Source organism: Panicum hallii, chromosome 4 (assembly GCF_002211085.1).
Source record: "Panicum hallii strain FIL2 chromosome 4, PHallii_v3.1, whole genome shotgun sequence".
NCBI classification, from domain to species: Eukaryota; Viridiplantae; Streptophyta; class Magnoliopsida; order Poales; family Poaceae; genus Panicum; species Panicum hallii.
Genome location: NC_038045.1, coordinates 45818714 through 45831118, shown reverse-complemented (window position 1 = coordinate 45831118; position 12405 = coordinate 45818714). Strand labels below are relative to the sequence as shown.

At 47.7% G+C, this 12405-nt stretch overlaps 4 protein-coding genes across 4 annotated transcripts; 3 read left to right on the top strand and 1 right to left on the bottom strand.

The window, feature by feature from the left end:
* The first annotated feature begins 105 nt into the window (after positions 1 to 105).
* On the top strand, positions 106 to 2911 carry LOC112889611 (shikimate kinase 2, chloroplastic-like). The gene is made up of 9 exons (XM_025956334.1): positions 106 to 423; positions 1006 to 1052; positions 1161 to 1215; positions 1312 to 1472; positions 1621 to 1703; positions 1800 to 1929; positions 2134 to 2212; positions 2304 to 2368; positions 2462 to 2911. Exons 1-9 carry the CDS (start codon positions 210 to 212, stop codon positions 2564 to 2566), a joined length of 939 nt encoding a protein of 312 aa, XP_025812119.1. The 5' UTR covers positions 106 to 209; the 3' UTR covers positions 2567 to 2911.
* Positions 2912 to 4471: 1560 nt separating this feature from the next.
* LOC112889902 lies at positions 4472 to 6876 on the top strand. The gene is made up of 5 exons (XM_025956694.1): positions 4472 to 4817; positions 5564 to 5614; positions 5692 to 5825; positions 6384 to 6475; positions 6566 to 6876. The coding sequence occupies exons 1-5, from the start codon at positions 4557 to 4559 to the stop codon at positions 6751 to 6753; spliced, it is 726 nt and encodes a 241-aa protein (XP_025812479.1). The 5' UTR covers positions 4472 to 4556; the 3' UTR covers positions 6754 to 6876.
* A 712-nt stretch (positions 6877 to 7588) lies between these two features.
* Positions 7589 to 9365, top strand: LOC112891043. The gene has a single exon (XM_025957941.1). It carries the CDS (start codon positions 7741 to 7743, stop codon positions 8917 to 8919), a length of 1179 nt encoding a protein of 392 aa, XP_025813726.1. The 5' UTR covers positions 7589 to 7740; the 3' UTR covers positions 8920 to 9365.
* Positions 9366 to 10133: 768 nt separating this feature from the next.
* On the bottom strand, positions 10134 to 11773 carry LOC112891042 (transcription termination factor MTERF4, chloroplastic-like). Its single transcript, XM_025957940.1, has one exon. The coding sequence runs from the start codon at positions 11659 to 11661 to the stop codon at positions 10444 to 10446; it is 1218 nt and encodes a 405-aa protein (XP_025813725.1). The 5' UTR covers positions 11662 to 11773; the 3' UTR covers positions 10134 to 10443.
* Between the last annotated feature and the right edge of the window lie 632 nt (positions 11774 to 12405).

Sequence of the window (12405 nt, the reverse complement as noted above, 5' to 3'; positions counted from 1 at the left end):
GAGTGGACGCCACGTCAGCGTCCTCGCGGACCGCCTTGACCGATCGCGCTATTTAAAGCAAGCCCCCCGCCTTCGCCATCGAGAGGCAACCAACCACCACTTCGCTCCCCGGCACCCGCGCGCGCCCTCCGTTCGATCGTCCTCTCGTGCACCTCCCTTCCTGACTCCCTCCAGCGTCGCAGGCTGCCTGCACCCGTGCCGCAAGAGCAATGGAGGTGGGCGCGAGCATGGCGATGCAGTCGCGCGCGCCTGGCGTCGGTGCCGGGGCCGGCGGGCGCCGGAGCGCGTTCCTCGGCTGGGAGAAGCAGGCCCGGGCGGGGAGCCTGCGTGTTGGAGCTGGAACTGCCGGAGCGGCTGCCGTCGCTGTTCGGGCTCGCGGGACCAAACCCGTCGCCCCGCTGCGCTGCGTCAGGGCATCTCGAGGTGAGCTTTCTTCCGTCGAATTGATGTGAATTTGGGGATCGGATCGATGATTCCAGGTCCGCTGAGGGTTTGGTTTAGTGCGATTTAGGAGGTGGGCGTGCGTATGGCATTTGATTCCGTTAAAAAAGAGTTATTTTGGCGCTGGGCGTGGAGGGTGTTCCGATCCGACTTCTGAAGGATAACTGCGGGTTTGGGTGGGGCAAATGGTTGGGTTTTTGTTCAGTTGGAGTAAACGCTGTGGGTTGGTAATGGAGCTTGGTTGAAGCTTCGGAGTAGGTGATGGTTGGCTTGGTCAAATCCACAAACTGGAGACCATTCTTGCCTTTGAGCTGATGTGATTTGAATTAGTGACGATTGGGATGGTCGAGTTATTTTAAGGAGGAAGACGCGGACTCGGGGTAAGGCACAACTGCTGTCAAGCTGTAGTGGAAATGGAAACTTTTTTTGCTGTAGGAAATATTTGATTGCATTTTAGACTACCTATGCTGTTGTTATTCATCAGAACCTAGCTACATATGAGTAGATCTTATATATAATTCAGTTAAATACTCAAATTGACTTTCTTTACCTCATATTATGTAGGCAATGAGAGCTTGCATAACTCAGTTGACGAGGCCCTTTTGTTGAAGGTAAACAAAGAGTACGCCAATGGTCTAAATATGGACTTAATCAAATATGCCACCATAATTTCCTTGCTTTTTGACCATGTTTCTGATATATTCCCTTTGTAACTTCAGAGGAAATCAGAAGAAGTTCTGTTCCACTTGAATGGGCGCTGCATTTACCTAGTTGGTTAGTTCTGAACTTCTGAGACCTCTCTGTTGACAAAGTGATATATTTATCTGTTGTCTTTGCCCCAGAAATTAACAGTTTGAGTTCCTACTGCAGGAATGATGGGCTCTGGAAAGAGCACGGTTGGGAAGATCTTGGCTGAAGTTCTGGGTTATTCATTCTTTGACAGTGATAAGTTAGTAGAGCAAGCAGTTGGCATGCCTTCAGTTGCTGAAATATTTAAGGTTCATAGTGAAGCGTTTTTCAGAGAGAATGAGGTAATGTTTGCCAAAATTTCTTTGCTCTTTTGACAAGTTTTATATATTTTCTTATGTAATCCATTGAATTGTTATTGTTCTTTAATAGCAAAAACAGAAAGACTTATAGAATGACATTATCTTGTTTCTCTGCTTTCCTTTGTTGCAGAGTAGTGTCTTGAGGGATTTGTCCTCAATGCGGCGATTAGTTGTTGCAACTGGAGGGGGTGCTGTTATTAGGCCAATCAACTGGTACTGGAATAACTTTGTTTCCCGTCTTGTGATTTGAACTTGCTGTTTGTTCTCAGAAAATAGTAATTCTGACTGTTTTCTCTTAAAAAATATCAGGAATTACATGAATAAAGGTCTATCTGTTTGGTTGGATGTGCCTTTGGACGCACTTGCAAAACGTATTGCTCAAGTGGGGACTGCTTCTCGTCCTCTTCTAGACCAGCCATCTGACGATCCATACACAGCGGTATTTATTTTCATCCTTAAAACTATTATATTTTAATTTTTTCCATAAGACAGATCCCAACTGTAAGGCTAGTCAGGCACTCAGGCTTCCATCAAAGGCTTGCAATGAAAATCCACTTATCTTTCCATTTACTTGTATCTTTAGTACTTGTCCTATTGTTTGCGATGGTTAAAATGCACGAATAGCTGAACTCACTTTCTTCAGGCTTTCACAAAACTAAGCATGCTCGCGGAGCAAAGAGGTGATGCTTATGCAAATGCTGATGCAAGAGTTTCTCTTGAAGGTATTATTCTCGTTCTCGAGCTATCAACCTTTGTCCCCTTCATGCAAAAAACATAGACTAATATCGCATCACACTGTATTGATCTGTGCAGAGATTGCAGCTAAGCAGGGCCACGGTGATGTTTCTAAGCTCACACCAACCGATATCGCCATCGAGGTATTGTACCATCATTCATGTTCAACTGAGACTCTACAACGTGGTCATAATTCGAATATTTTTGCACTAATTTGCAATCATACTTAATTTCAGGCGCTACTCAAGATTGGGAACTTCGTCGCTGAGCATCCGAAAACCTATGGCCAAGTTGGCAACTTACAAGCTGATTCTCAGAGCCGAAGGATACAGGCCTTGTAGGATTTTGACCCATAGAGTGCAGCGCTCTACAATATTTGTTTGTTCTTTATTCTAAAATCTGAAATCTGAAAGGTACCCTACCTGTAAAAGTGTAGACTATAGATAGAGCAATTGAAGAATGGAGCTAATGAGAGAAGCTCCACGGATGAAAAAGGTTTTTACAGTTACCAAGTTCACCCCGTTGGTTTTCGACCAGCTTTCTTTCCTCCGCAGAGTGCCTGTTTCAGAGACATGAATTTTGTACGAAGTTCGCATGAAATTCATGATAAATAGTTCGTTTTCTCCATGAATTTTGTATGAAGTTCGCATGAAATTCATGGTAAATGGTTTGTTTTCTCCTTCAAATATGAGTAAGAAAGCAATGTGTAAGTGTCGGAGGAATTCTCCAGCCGGGTGGCGGAAAGCACCCGCCTAAACTTAGTTAAGGATGGGTTTGGAGGAGACTTAGGAGCGCTCGATCGGTGTGCGGATGAACACAGGAAGGACACGAAGATTTTAGAGTGGTTCGGGCCGCCGGAGCGTAATACCCTACGTCCACTATGGTATTGTATTGACTGTGAGAGCCTTGGGTAGAACTTAGTCTGGTCTTGTGCTTGTGTCTAACCTTGGATGTTGGAACCCCCCCTTTTCTAACGTGTACACCCTCCCTTTTATAGTCCAAGGGGGGAGCTTACACCGAGCTGGACCCCGACATGTGGGTCCGGCCAGCAGAAACTTGTTCTAAGAGAGATATGGAGATCTTTATCTCCAGCTCCTCTCCGTAGTCCTCTCAATCGGGAAGTTGATGTGCGTATCCATAACTTGGATACGGCCCTGTACAGCCTTGTCTTGCACAGTATCCGGCGTCAGCGTTGCATAACAGTGAAGCCGTGCTGTCACTGTTAGGACGGGACCTCCCGTCAGGCGGTGAAGCAGCGCTGACCCGGTGCGTGTGCACTGTTACAGCGCACGCCTTGGCTTTGCCTATTACAGACCATCATCACGCGTGCAGCGCCGTGACAGGATTGTACACAGTCCGCGTACTGTGCACGGTGATATGACGCGCCGCCTTCAGATCAGGCGGGCTTACCGTGGTGTCAGCTTACCTGCCCTGTGTGTCAGTGGCAGGCCGCACCTTTTGACTTGGGCCGCCCGGCTCAGCTACCGCATTTAATGCTGGTAGGTGGGCTGGTGACTCGCGAAGGGCCTCCAGCCGCAGGTACGCGGCAGAGCCAGTCCCGCTCCCTCTGTCAAGCGGCACGTGGCGGCACCGAACCCCTCCCCGGGGGAAGGGGAGTCCGGGCCCTTCGAGTCCAGTTGAGGGAGCCTGCCCCGTGATGGTTCGGTTATCACACGTAGCGGCCGCGGACCCCCTGGGGGGTCCGGGACCGCGGGGGCAACCCGAAAGCCGTCCTGCCCTCCTTGGTGCACAGGGGCCCCGGGCTTCCCAGAGCTCGGGGAGGGTCCGGAGACCGTGGCCCCAGCTGTCAGGCCCGGGTCGCATGCCACGTCACCCAGCGGGAGAGGAGGGGGTTATGGATTACGAGACGCTAGGGGCCTGAACACCCTAGCAGGAGGTACTCCTATCTGTATGTACCGACAGTAAGGATATCATCAAAATCTCTCCGATGTCAACTGACTATACTCCCTTCGTTTCTATTTATACGTCGTATTAGATTTGTTCTAAATCAAAATTAGTTAATTTTGACCAAATCTATAGAAAAATATTGCAACAATTATGTGCTATCAATGTATATTTTATGGTGGATTCAATAAAACAAATTTAATATTATAAATATTATTATTTTTTCTATAAATTTGATCAAAATTAGGTAAGCTTCACTTAGGACAAATGATGTGTAAATAAAAATAGAGGGAGTATTTACGAGCACAATAATGTTGCCAATAGTATTTGCACCATGGGAGGAGGAAGCGGAACTCTGGGACCTGGGTCTGAAAAGCGAGTCAGCTTCCCTGCCGCACCCCGAGCTCGCAGCGGCGCAGCGCTCCCATGTCGTGGCCTGCGCTCCTCGGCCACGCTACAACGCTCACGCTCCCGACCACCGGCGCCTCCGCGCGCCTCCTCCGTCCCGGCGCCCGGCAACTCCTCGTCCGCGGTATATCCAGAGCCGCCGCTGCGACGCCTCACGCCGCCGCATCCCCGGGCATCGCCTGCTCCCGCCACTCATCCGTGGCCGCCGCCCCCTCCACCTCCCCACGGCATGCAGGCGGCGCCTGCGACCTCGTGGCGCTCACCCTCACTGCTTCCGCGGTACGCCTTCCCCTGGCCCCGTCTCTCGCCTCGCGTTCCTAATCCAGCGAGTGCTCGCGGTCGCGGCGGCGGCTCGCCGAGTTAGTACTAGCGACTCAGCGAGCATACAGATTCGAGTATCCGGTAGATGGCTACCAGATGAGCATTGTTCAGACTTCAGACACTGAGAATTGAAATTTGAAGGCGGGGTCAATTGTGCGTGGAAGGCTTGCGGAGACGGAGTTTATATTCAGTCTGTTCTCTGAGGTTCAAATGCACACTAGACAACTGTCCGAATGCACATAGATCAGATTTTGCTTCATATGGGTTTGAATTTGGCGCGTTTAGTATCAGCGCCAATGTTTAGGCTTTTTATCCACATGACATAATCACATAAGTTCTAATTCTAACAGCTCTGTAAATTCAACTCTAACAACATGTAGAAGGTGAAGTTGCAGAAAACCCGATATTGTGCAGACACACAGCATCTGTTAGATTTGTACTCATGCAGAAATACTTACACGCTTCTTGTGCATCATATTCAAAGTTATTGCAAACATGAAATGTAATTTGTATTAAATCTTCCATTTTTATCTGACTAAACTATTTGATATTCTGATTAAATATTCTCATATAGGTCTACATCTTGCCAAATTTGCTGATGCATAATTCAGACTGCATTCTTCGTTTGTATGTTCACCCTTAGTTTGCATATGCATAGTATGAGAATATTACTTTTTCCATATCACAGTTGCTATCTTATGTAGGTTGCAGTATCTGCATGCTTGATATTCTTTGCGGCAATTCGCTCTATGCTGGTATGTTGCCCTTTTGTACATCTTTTCATGGGAGGAAGACAACTATTGATGACTGATGAAAATGTAACCATTTTCAGGCATGTAAGAGGGAGGCAGAGTTTCTCGAGAAATACTTTGATTCAGCAAGAAAGAAACTACCTGAATCTATGGCTTCATTGAGACTGGTTGGACGGGAGTTCGGTGACTTGGCTGCGGATCTTAGTGATCTAAGGTAACATAATGATATTTCTCACTTGTTCTTCTTCCCTTATTGGTTATCAGAATATCTTTTGATTGTATCCATATATGCAATTGTTCAACTTGACTCCAAAAATTGATGATTCACATGGTACATAATGTAGCAATATATTTGTTGAGGCAAATATAGCAATATTCTTGGCTAGGTTGATTGCCTAGAAATAGAATGGAGAGGAGATAGGTTCTTGTATCCTCCATACTCCAGTAGCACAATACTACAGTGTGGCCGTGCATCAAACATCTATTGTGATAAATTGGATGCTATTGGGAACAAAACTTACAAACATTTGTGATATATGTTTGCTTATATAGAGATGACGAAATTGGCATACATTCTCGAAAGAGTCTAAGTGGAAAGAAGGCTGAACAGTCTCTGAAGCAAGTGTGCAATGTTTACTGCCATGAGTTCTTTCATTATCGGTGCATTTTCATGAATTTAGCGACCTGAAGTGGTTCAGCATAACTTGCCCATTGCTCCTTTCTTGCACATGTTTGTGAACATAACCACTAATGCCACCATTTTCTATATCAGTCAAGAAATGACAAAGGGTGTAAGAAGTTCCATGAGCATCGTTCATACTGCCGATGCTCAACTTCACCAGCCGACGCCCTCTGCCCTGCCAGGTGATCTCCGGTTTGATGGCACTAACTTGTGAGATAATCTAAGCAATCCTATCCTGAATTCCTGATTTTTTTTGGCCTGATTTCACTAAGGGACCGCGCGGAGGATGTATAATCAGAAGAAGGTGGCAGAGGAGCCGTTGCTGGCTAGCACCTTGAGAGATCTGCGTGAGTTGATTAAAGGCATCCGATCAGGACTTGGAGCAACGGCCGGAATGGCCGACCTTTTCATGTGGGCCTCGAACTTTTTTGGTTCAAAGCGCAGTAAGAAACGCTCATAGTGTAAAAGTATGTTTTTTTAACAAATAATACATCCAAATATGTTCACATCCACGCACGCACACCCCAGTATAAACAAATGGTGATGATGAAGATCTGTATAGTAGTATGTTGTTGTTTAGCAATGGGATTTCGGTGGCAAAGGTCCATCAAAATCTGCTGATTAATTGAGGCCCGCCTGTAAATTTTGGGCCCAATGTTACACGGACGGTGCCGCTGTCCGACCGACGTGTTCAGCCCGGCATTCGGCGGCGGCCGCAAACCTAACTATTCCTGAATTTTCCCGTGTAGTTTTTTTTTAAAAAAAAAATTAATGGGCACGAGATTCCTTGTAAAATTTAGATCACATCGGTAAATTTGCACTGGACGGACAGTGGGATCGTTACGTAGGATGAACTCGCCGGCAACAACGTGCCAGCATTCATGTCAAAATAGGAGGATGAATAGCAAGCGGTCGCTCTATTTACCCAACAGTTTTACAAGTTGCAAATCATATGAGTTTTAGGGAGTGATGGATAAATTTTTTAACAAACTAAAGTAAATACCAACCTTTATTTCGCAATAATCAGTATTATCTCTGTTTCCAATTACAAGTTGTTTGGCTTTTCTATATACAACGTACATAAAAATGTCAAAATAACAGGGTGTAATTTTAAGTTTAAGATTCAACGTTGGATCGTTCATGGTACAAATAAACATATAAAATAAAGTATTCTGATACCAAATCTACTGTTATTTTAAAATTTTACTTAATTTAGTATTTAAAGAGATGGTATTAGTAAACAGTATAAATTAAAGTTTTCAATTACTTTTTTTAGGAAAGGTTAGAAAGAAAGTTCAGAAAATAACCGCGACTGATCTCATACGCTACAGTTCTTTCTTTCTTCCCCCACTTGTAATTCCGGCGTTACCAACCCGCCCTACTACTACCCTAGCCGCAGCGGCGCCCTGCTCCGGCCATCCGCCGCGGGCGGCCTCCCGCACCGGCGATGCTCCACCTCCAGAAACATCTTGGCATCTCATTCCGCCACCAATGGCTCTTCTCCGTCACCCGATTCGCCGCCACCGCGGCATCCGCACCCTCGGCTGACCCCGCCCCGTTCGCCGTCGAGGGCTACCTCGTCGCCTCTTGCCATCTCACCCGGGACAAGGCCCGTAAGGCTTCCAAGGCCAAGGCGCTCTCCCATCTCAAGTCCCCTTCAAATCCCGACACCGTGCTCGCCTTCCTCTCCGGCCTCGGCCTCTCGCCCCCCGACATCGCCGCCGCCGTCGTCCGCGACCCGGCACTCCTCCTCTGCAAGGTAGACAAGACCCTCGCCCCGCGCCTCGCCGAGCTCCGCGATTTCGGCCTCTCGCCCTCCCAGATCGCTCAACTCGTCTTGCTAGCCCCTACACGCTTCCGCCATCCCGACATCGTCTCGAAGCTCCAGTACTACATCCCCTTCTTCGGCTCCTTCCATGACTTCATTCGTGCGCTCAAGAAAAGCTCCTACCTCCTGGGCGTTGATCTGGAGAGTGTGGTCAAGCCCAATGTCTCGTGCCTGCGCGAGTGCTCGCTAAGTGCTCACGAGATTTCCAAGATGTGCATCATCCAGCCGAGGCTGCTCTACAGCAAACAGGAGAGTGTCCGGGCGATGTTGGCGCGTGCTGAGGACATCGGCATACCTCGTGGCACCACAATGTTCCGGCATGCGTTGCAATTTGTTGCGGGCCGCAGCAAGGAGACTATCAGTTGCAAGATGGAGCTATTGAAGAAGACATTCCGGTGGTCTGATGCTGAAGTGGCTCGTGTAGTGTCCAGGAACCCGTCGGTGCTTACAATCTCTGAAGATATAGCATGGCGTGTCTCAGAGTTCCTGCACTCTGAGGTCGGATTGGATCCAGAGTACATTGCTCGGAGACCATCATTAATCAAGTATAGTCTGGAGGGCCGCCTCATGCCCCGCCACTATGTTGTGAAGTTTCTTAAGGTAAATGGATTGTTGAGGCATGACCGGGACTACTACACCGCACTCAAGTGGACTGAAAAGGTCTTCGTGGAGAAGTTCATAAATCCTTACAGGGAAGCTGCACCGCACCTCGCTGAAGATTACGCTGATGCATGTAGAGGGAAAATGCCCTCTAGATTTAGATTGCAGGAGCCAGGTGCTGGATTAGCAAGTGTGTAACTGTGCACTGCATGTCCCCGCTGCAAAAATTGTCAGTTAGCTGTAATATGGTGATCCTTTTTCATTGTTCATCACCTAACTATGGTGAAGTGTTAGTTTCTAATTGCTGGATGCGTATAATTGGGTCATAGGGTTCCACTTGAAAGGGTTTGTTGTCGGACTTAAGGCATGTTCAGTTGTAGAGTGACTGAGTGAGGAAGATGAGGTTCTGAAAGTTGTTTGAGTCCATGAACTTTGGAACTCGCTCACTCTACAAATTCTTGACTTCCAGAGGGCTATCTAGCAGGTGGTCCAAAACAACTACAATCTGCAGATGTATTGAAAAGAGGAGTGTACAGAAAATGTTTCCTGTTCCCTTTATATTCAAAATGGATCAGGAATCATTGTGGTTTCGATTGATAAACTTATTGAAGTGTGGCTTCCAAAAGAAATTTGCTTAGCAGTTATCTGAATGTGTTTGGAATTTGTTCTTGCGGTCTAAATTGTGTTGCTAGTAGTGGTGGTGATGTAGAAATTTCCTAAGATGCTTTCAAGAACCGAGATCTTTTCTGAAAAAAGGGTTTACTGATGCATAAACTTGGCTCACTTTTCTATTTGATTATTAGTTTCCAAATTCATAAAGGCAGAAGTGAAAAAAAAAAGAAGTCAGTTCTGATGTGAGCTTGTGGCCGCCTACCCTTCGCTTGGAAATCATTGTATGTTAGGATCTAATGTAAGAACTATCAACAAAATTCACAAGAGTGCATGTTTAATCCAAAAATAATTGGTAGGGGCGAATCAGCGTCCCCTCTGACACAAATTATGACTTCCACTCTCACACTTAGGGAGATGGTAGACTAATACCACAAGTCTTGGCCATAAATCTCCATAAAATCAAATTGACAATTTGTTAAATATTATTTGGTGCGGTAAAAATGCATGTACAGTATATTTGTTTTTTTAATCATACTCGGTCAGACGTACTTAATGATGCGGTCCTTCCACAATTTTTAGCTTCACCTTAATGACAAGCGCCCGCTCTTTCTCTTTTCCTCCGTCATCTCACAGAGACGACCCCATTGGTGTTTTCCAGCACAGCTAGAAGCATAATAAGCATCAGCAAGGCCTGGGATGCTCTTCTCCTAAGGCTGCACCAACTTTTGCTGAAATTTGTCCTCACGCATCGGGGCAATAGAATAGATGTGAAACTCTCTATTCAGCGTCCGCCCCCGTCCTGAGAAAATTCATCAAGCTGATGATATATCATATCGTGAGTTGGTGACCAACAAAGCCTCTCAAAAGGTAAAGATGCTGAAGGTTCCAGTCAACTTGATCAACACAGAGCAAAGATAAATCTAGTCATGGTCATAACTATGCCACACCGGCTTCTTTACCAGAAGTCAAGTCTATAATCAGGATTCAGGAATCAAAAGACTAGTTCCGTTGGGTGTTAACCACAACTGAACCAGCACGCGATTAGGCAAGAACACTTACAAAACTACCAGCTCACTCCTCAGTGTCAAAACATTGCTAAGCACTACATAGTTAAGCACTTGCCGGGCCCGTGCAGGGTTCCTGAAATCCGAGGGTAGTGGGTACTTCTCCTCTGCAAGCAGCAGCATAGTCTTGGGCGAGGCTTGGTGCAGCTTCCTTGTAAGGGTGTATGAACTTCTCCATGAAGACATTCTCACTCACTTGGACTGCGGTATAGTAGCTCCGGTCCTGCTCCAGCAATCCATTTTCCTTAAGGAACTTCACAACATAATGCCGAGGCATTAGGCGGCGCTCCAAGCTATATGTAAGTAGCGCAGGCCTGTGAGCTATGTACTCTGGTTCCAACCCGACCTGGGTGATCAGGAACTCCGACATGCGGCGCAGCCTGTCCTTGGAGTGCTTCAGCATCAAGGGTAGCTTGGAAACCGCAATGGCCACCTCAGATTCTGACCACCGGAACGTCTTCTTCAGGAACTCCACCTTGGCGGCGATCTTCTCCTCGCTAAGGAACGCGACTGCGAGCAGTGCGTGCCTGAACATTCCGGTTCCACGAGGCACACCGACAGCCTCCGCTCTCTCCACCATCGCCCGGACGCGTTCTGGGTTGGTGGTGATCAGCCTGGGCACGGGGACGGACAGCTTGGCAATATCACAAGCATCTAGCCCGCACTCCATCAGGAACGCGACGTTGGGCTTCACCACCCGCTCGAGGTCGGAGCTGAGGAGGTAGGCGTTGCTCCGGACCGCCTGGAGCAGGTTATCGAAGGAGCCGAAGAGGGGGACATAGTACTGGAGCTTGGAGACGACAGTGGGGCGGCGGAAGCGCGCGGGGTCAACAAGGACGAGGCGGGCGATCTGGGACGGGGAGAGGCCGAGGTCCCGGAGCTCTGCGAGGCGCGGGGCCAGCGTACGCTCGACCTCGGAGCAGAGGAGCTTCGGGTCATAGGCGACGGCGGCGGCGATGTCAGCGTCGGAGAGACCAAGGCCCGATAGGAAGGCGAGCACTGCGTCGGGCCTGGAGGGGGATTTGAGGTGCGAGAGCACCTTGGAGGCCTTGAGCGCCTGCGCAGGGGTGAGATGGCAGGTGGATACGAGGTATTCCTCGACGGCGAAGGGGTCAGCGCGGCTAGCGGAGCAGGCGGCGGCGGCGGCGGTGGTGGAGAGTCGTGTCGTGGGTAGATGGCATTGGTGGCGCCGCAACGAGAGGAGCGTGACGGTCGTGCGGGGCCGGAAGGAGAAAGGAAGGTGTTGTTTCTGGATGGGAAGCATGGCTGCCGGCGCCGGCGCCGGCGGGGAAGCACGCGGCGACGCCGAGGAAGGGCTATGGGCTAGCGGTTATCGCACAGAATGCGCAGTCTTTTATTTTGGATTGTAAAAGCTGAAAATGGGATAATCAGGTTATCCAAAGCATAGGCAGAGCAAAGGAGAGGCGAAGGTGACTTGACAAAAACGCATTTTTTAACCCAAAAATGTATTTCAAATGTTCGAAGATGTGACTGACAAGTTTGGAGGTAAGCTTTTAACAAAGCAGAACAACTAAGATGGTTATTCCGAGGAATTTCGATACTTGACACTAGTACCACTATTTAAAACATCTAATTTGCAAGTCTTTCAAAATTTGACACCAAGATCCTCCACAACGTGTGTCCAGACTCCATAATGATACTTGAAGAGCAGAGAGATGATTAGAGCATCACTCCTCAAGTTGTGGCTAGCGATGCCTACAAAACCTGGAGCGGAGCAACAATAAGCTTTGGTGCCCATCCAATAAAAAATATTTAGTTACTTATCTGCTTATTCCTCCGCCGTGCTGTTGCTCACCTCGGATGGGAGTAAAGAGTACCAATAATTTATTTCATGCGGCACAAAGATTTATATAGCTTTGATGCCTAAATAGTGCACACTCAGCTGTCATGGTCCCGATGCCTGTTTACTCACCGTAGATGCCTAAAAGATTTAAAGATTTATATAGCTTTGATGGGAGATGCTGAGTGTTAATTTTGTGAAGCTAAT